This window comes from Myotis brandtii, unplaced genomic scaffold, assembly GCF_000412655.1.
Source record: "Myotis brandtii unplaced genomic scaffold, ASM41265v1 scaffold454, whole genome shotgun sequence".
NCBI classification, from domain to species: Eukaryota; Metazoa; Chordata; class Mammalia; order Chiroptera; family Vespertilionidae; genus Myotis; species Myotis brandtii.
In genome coordinates this window covers 3,254,899-3,261,142 of record NW_005367354.1, presented here as the reverse complement: position 1 = coordinate 3,261,142, position 6,244 = coordinate 3,254,899, and the positions used below count along the sequence as shown (strand labels likewise).

General features: G+C 38.5%; 1 protein-coding gene across 3 annotated transcripts in view; it reads left to right on the top strand.

The window, feature by feature from the left end:
- The first annotated feature begins 15 nt into the window (after positions 1-15).
- The window catches only part of LOC102244949 (protein FAM228B), a 15,094-nt gene continuing 8,865 nt past the window's right edge, over positions 16-6,244 (top strand). For 2 of the 3 annotated variants that reach the window (XM_005874920.2, XM_014546680.1), the window contains exons 1-4: positions 272-627; positions 1,325-1,393; positions 3,359-3,550; positions 4,203-4,283. In XM_005874920.2, the coding sequence (XP_005874982.1) occupies positions 529-627; positions 1,325-1,393; positions 3,359-3,550; positions 4,203-4,283 (441 nt within the window). In that variant the 5' untranslated portion in view covers positions 272-528. Of the gene's footprint in view, positions 203-271; positions 628-1,324; positions 1,394-3,358; positions 3,551-4,202; positions 4,284-6,244 lie in introns of those variants that run through there. The other variant, XM_014546679.1, reaches the window with a different exon arrangement.

Here is a 6,244-nt window from a genome sequence, read left to right as displayed (position 1 = left end):
GCAGGGTCGCAGCCCCCGTGCCGGAGGTTCACCGCGCGAGCCCTAAGGCAGCGTCCCCCAGAGACACGGTCCTGGAGGCGGGGCCCTGGGGACAAGCACGTGTTTGTCTGAAAGCCCCTCGATTCTCCAGGCAGCCCGGCCGCTGTGCGCTCCAGTAGCCAGAAAGTAGCAACTCGGGACCTTGGGTCAGAAAACTGCGGCGGTAGGACTCCTAGCAGCCAGGCTTCGGTTGCCACACTGTTGCTAAGGGGCTGTGTGGTCGGGGTAGGTGGGAAGCCTGGAGTTCGGGGGACGCGGGTCCGGGTAGAGGGAACCGCCCTGGTTCTGGGGACGTGATCCGAAGCCGCGGCGCAGGCCCTTGCCAGGGACAGTGTGGATGGAGCGCTCATGTTCCGAATCCGCTCCTGCCCGTCGGTGGTCACAAGCATTGACGATTCATTCAACAGAAGAGGATGAGATGAGGACTTCTCGTTACCAAATAAGCTAACGTTTTAGTTTTTCCAGGGTCTCTGCTATTTGGGAACCACCATGAATAGTGTAGACAGCGAAGATCTGCTCACTGAGAAGCCTCCCAGACTCAAGAGCTCAAAAGAATGGTTGGAACCGCAGCCACTTCCTTTCGTGGAGGTACAGGGTGCGGCGCCTGCAAGTTTATACTTGGGTAGTTGCATTGAGAACTGGCTTGTGTGAAATGTAATATTTTTTCTATGTTTTCTGTTTACCCTCTCCTGTTTACTACCTTTGTGTTTGCTCTTGGTTTTCCAGCTTCTTCAAGGTGGAATCATGGGTCATGGATTATATACCTTTTCTAATATAGCAAAGTTACAGAGTTTCTCTTGAAGCACACAATTTATACATATTGTGTGTTTTTTAAGATTGTTATTTTTTCTAAACAGCTTTATAAAGGTATAAGTGATATACATACAATCCATTGCATATATTTAAAGTGTACAGTCTGATAAATTTTAACATGTATGCCCACACGAAACCATCACCACAATCAAGGTAACGAACAGTCAATATTCCCGAAGTTTCTTCATTGTGTCCTTGGCAATCCCTCCCTCCCTGCCAGCCATCAAGACAATCTCGGATTTGCTTTCTGTCATTATAGTTAATTTTTTTTTTTTGCCCTAGAATGAGTTTAACTGAAAGCAGAAAGATTCAAATACTCTTTAAATAGTACTTTATGATATCGTTTTAGGTATAAAAACTGGATTTACAGAGAATTTTCCAGAGATATGTCTGTCATGTAAAATATAAGTCACAATAGTATTAACACTTTGTTTTTTGAGATTTGACTTTCAAAATTTCATTGTCATTTTAGGCATTTGCCAGAGAGGATATTAATGCAGCTATTAAATCAATATTATATAGAGAAAATTACATAAATAAGGTAAGAATTAACTATAGAATGTTTCAATTAATTTTCTTTCTTGCCCGGCTGGCGTGGCTCAGTAGTTGAGCGTCTACCTATGAACCAGGAGGTCATGGTTCAATTCCAGGTCAGGGCACATGCCTGAGTTGCAGGCTCGATCCCCAGTGTGGGGCGTACAGGGGGAAGCCCATCGATGATTCTTTCTCATCATTGATGTTTCTATCTCTTTCTCTCCCTCTCCCTTCCTCTCTGAAATCAATAAAAATATTTTTAATTTTTCTTCTCATTTTACATGTAGTTCATCATCATTATACAAGTTTTAAAAAATAAAATTAAAAAACACTCATTAGCCCCTGGGATTAAATTTAAGGGGCCTCTGAGGTTGCTTTAATTGACTTCCTCTTTTCCTATACTTTGTGGGGATTCTTTCACAGGTACCTTCTCACTTGTTCCTTCATCTTAGTGGGGCTTTGATGGAGTCACTATGTATTGGTAAGAGCTTTAAGAGCTGTTATTGGTACACAGCAACCAAGAATTACTCATGTAAACCTAGGTAAGAACAAGGCTTGAACTATAGCAGGATGGGTTTAATTATAAGACAAGGTGAATGTCCATGTGAATGTCCACTAAACACTGGGATAGGTAACCCATTTTTGTTTTTAAGGGTTTTCTTCAGAGTTGTTTAAAAAGGGATGGTTGTGCTATGACCTGAAGTTTGGAAGGGGTAATCCCTACAAAGTAGGAAGCTCTCAGGGCTCCCCCCCCACACACACACACACTTTAAATGTTATGTTGTTGATCCCAATAATTACATGATTTCATTGGCTCGATAAAAACAAGTTTTGTGAGAATGATTGAGTTTATAGCCTAAACCAGGCATTTTCTTCGCAGGCCATTTGGACTAGGCTGTGCTATACTCCTGTCTCTTTGCTTTATCTCTTTTTCCCCATGGAATATTCTTCTTCCACTTTCTCTGTCATCTCTTCTCTTCCTAGATAACTCTTCATTCTTTAAGGCCCATCTGAAATGCCTCTCACTTTGGGAATATTTAAAAATCTTAAAAATATTTTTTCCATTGTGGTAAAATATACATAGCATAAAATTTGCTATTTTTAAACCATTTTAAGTGTACAATTCAGTAAACTCACATTTACTTGTGCAGCCATCACCACTATCTATTTCCAAAACTCTCATCACCCTATCAGAAACTTTGTCCTCATTAAATAATAACTCTCCTTCCTTCCCTCCCCAAACCTCTGCTGACCTCTAATTCACTTTCTGTCTCTATCAGTTTGCCTAGTCTAGATATTTTACATAAGTGGAATCCTACATTATTGGTCCTTTTATGGCTTATTTCACTTAGCATATTGTTTTCAAGGTTCCTTTATGTGGTAGCAGGTCTCAGAACTCCCTCCCCTTTTTATAGCTGTGTATTATTCCATTGTATGTAGATGCCACGCTTTGTTGATACATTCATCTGTTGATGGGCACTTGCTTTGCTTCCATCCTACCTTTTGGCTATTGTGAATAATGCTGCAGTGAACACTGCTATACAAGTATCTGTTTGGGTCCCTGTTTTTAACTACATATACAGGGTGTCCCAAAAAATGTATACACACGTTAACAGCTGATAGCTTAATTTTGAAAATGAAATGTATTTTAATAAACACTACCTTTACAATTATTCAAAGCATGTCTAGATAGTTTTTTGGGAAAAAAAATATATATCTTGCTATATTGTCCCTCCAAGTTGTTTTGTGGCTTTGTTTTGTAGTGTGTCTCTCTGTGGACAGCTGGCATGTTGTCTAATTTATCCATTATTCCTTTTCCCACTATAGTGTGGGTCACACAGTAGAAGCCAAGTAAATGACTGAATTAATGAGTGACTTTGTGGGCTATTCTTAGGAATAGAAATGAAGTTTAAATTTTAGAACAAGAAAGATTTCAGATAACATGTTTATCTCTTACACCCCTGTTTACTAGGAATTAGAAAAGTATTTACAGCATCATGACTTCTTAAATACAAGAAGAAAAGAGATGTTATACAAAAGATGGGTTGACCATGTGGCAGGTCCTCTCCAGAAGAAAATCATGGAGAAAGTTTGTTCACATAAGAAGATTAAAAAAAGGAGACACCAGGAATTAGATACCTTCTTAAAATACGTAAATAAAAAGGTATTAAGAGATCATTTGACACCCCCCCCAGTTGGTTTAAAAACGATGGTTATCTTTATTTATAATCATTCAAACAGCCTGCCCCTCCCCACTCTATATATGAGTAATTTATATTTTATTACAACACACACTACTCTTAAATCCAGGGCATGTGGAACAGATGGAGGAGGAGGGTTAGTTCTGGATTTAAATGTGTACATCAGAATCAGTTGTCTTTGTTGTACTCAGGTAATTGTTCATTTTATACACCAATTAAAAAATTTTGAACTCTAGGTTCAGAACATATATATTTTTTTCTGGAATTCTATTACTTACAAAGCTATAGATATTTATGGTCTCTTGGCATTTTTAAGAGATCTGAGATATTTGACTAGTAGGCATTAAGAAACAAATTCCCAAATCTTTTAGTGTTCCAAAATTCTTTATTAAAATCTTACGAATTTTAAGTAAATTCTGCCTGTCACTATAGTGTTTATCACTTGGATACATTAAATTTAACTTAGAATCTGGTCTTCCCTTTCCTTTTGCACTTGTTACTGATGGCCATTCAGAAGCATTAAAATGGGTTTGTGTTTTGACTCTTGAGTCCTGCTATGCTCAGAATGAATTGTGCACCTCTTATTCTTATGTGTGGCTTATTTCCTTCCCGTAGGGAAGTGCATTCATAGAGCATTATGACCCAAAAGAGTACGACCCTTTCTACAGGCACAAAGAGGACCTGGATTTCCTGAAGGTAGGATAGATTTCTTATTTTAACTTGGGTGTTATGTCTTTGGTATTAGCTTTTTTGATATGCGAGTTGTCGTCTAGTAATTCCCTAAGAATGTGGTAACATCTTAAGAATAGTTTCCCATCTCCCTGTCTGAGAAAGGAGCAAGAAAGCTGAAGTCCAAATTAAAGCAAACTTCTGTAAAATTTGAAAATACCGTATCATGATTGGGTAATCGGTAATGTTTAAAATTTTCATAGACTTTTAAATTTTTACAAAAGTAACACATTTTCATGATAAAATCAATTGTTAAATAATTTAAAAACAACTCAATTCCATTACCCAGAATGAACACATTAACCATTTTCTGTATATCTTTTAAGACTTCTTTCTACATGTAGGTATAAACACACATTTTTATTTTACAAGAATAGGATTATACCATACATTAAGTTATATACCCTATGTTTTTCCTTAATAGTTTATGATTTGCTTCTTTGTCAACATGTGTAAATATATAACTTTAATAATTGCTAATTGCCTGGTATTCTATTACTAGTAGCAGCTATCTTGCACTGAGGGATTTCCTAAATGTTAGGACTTTTTTTCTTTCATTTTATTTTATCTTCACTGTTACCATGTCAGGTAATTTACAGATGACACAAGTGAGATACAGATAGGTTAGGTTACTGGTCCAGGGTCACACAGCTGCAAATAGCATAGATGTATTTCTAACCATATCTGGTACCTTGCTAAGCCATCTTTTTTTTTTTTACCTATTTCATTTTAAATATCTAGATTGTTTTCGACCTATTGCTGTTATATATGACATTGTGATGAACATCCCTATTTCTTAATTTTTTTAAGTAGGTTGCTAGAAGCAGCATTGCTGAGTTAAAGGTTAAGCCTGATTTTGATTCATATTATCACATTGTTCTTCAGAATGTATAAATTTGCAACCTCACCAGAGAATCCATTTTTGCATACTTTTGCTAATAATGGATATTGTTAAACAAAATTTAAAAACCTACCTTAAGTCATAGACATTTTAAACTGCTGGCATTTGCATGCAAGGCAGGTCATTTTTTTTCTCCTCTCAAGTTGGAGTCTGTGTCTGTGTGTATATAATTTCCCCATTATTATAGGGGAAAGTTAAACTGAGAGTTTAGAATAAGAACCTTAGATATACTAACTAGTAACACAGTTAGTATGGGGGAGTATTGAGATTTGAAACCAGATCTTTTTGATACCAAATCTCCATTCTGTTCTTTTACCATTAGAGGCCCGGTGCACGAAACTTGTGCACGGGTAGGGTCCCTAGGCCTGGCCAGCGATCAGGGCCGATTGGGGCCTCTGGCTGCCAGCTGGGCCCTTCCTTCCCTCATTCTGCGCCGCCCCCTGGTGGTCAGTGCACATCATAGCGAGCGATTGAACTCCCAGTCTCTCGGTCCAACTCCTGAGGGGACACTTTGCACATTAGCCTTTTATATATATAGATGCTGCCTTTCTAAATGCAGCTGGCAGGTGACCTCTTAAGGTAAGCTGAGCACTTTGAGGTTAAAGCACCAGTTCTCAAAGTGGAGTACATAGACCTCTGAGAGCCTGAAACCTCTTTTGGGGTTTGTTAGGCCATATATTTTCATAATAGAGCCAAATGTTTTTGCCTTTTTCATTGTGTTGACATTTGCTCTGATGGTACAAGAACAATGGTGCATAAAACTGCTGGTGCCTTCCTTAGAATAGCTTAAGTCAGTGTTATCAAATTATATGGGAAGTCATTATATTCTTCATTGCCATGCACCCACAGTAAAAAAAAAAAAAATCAGTTTCACTTAAGAATATCTTTGGCCCTAACCGGTTTGGCTCAGTGGATAGAGCGTCGGCCTGCGGACTGAAGGGTCCCAGGTTCAATTCCAGTCAAGGGCATGTACCTTGGTTGCGGGCACATCCCCAGGAGGGTGTGTGCAAGAGGCAGCTGATCGATA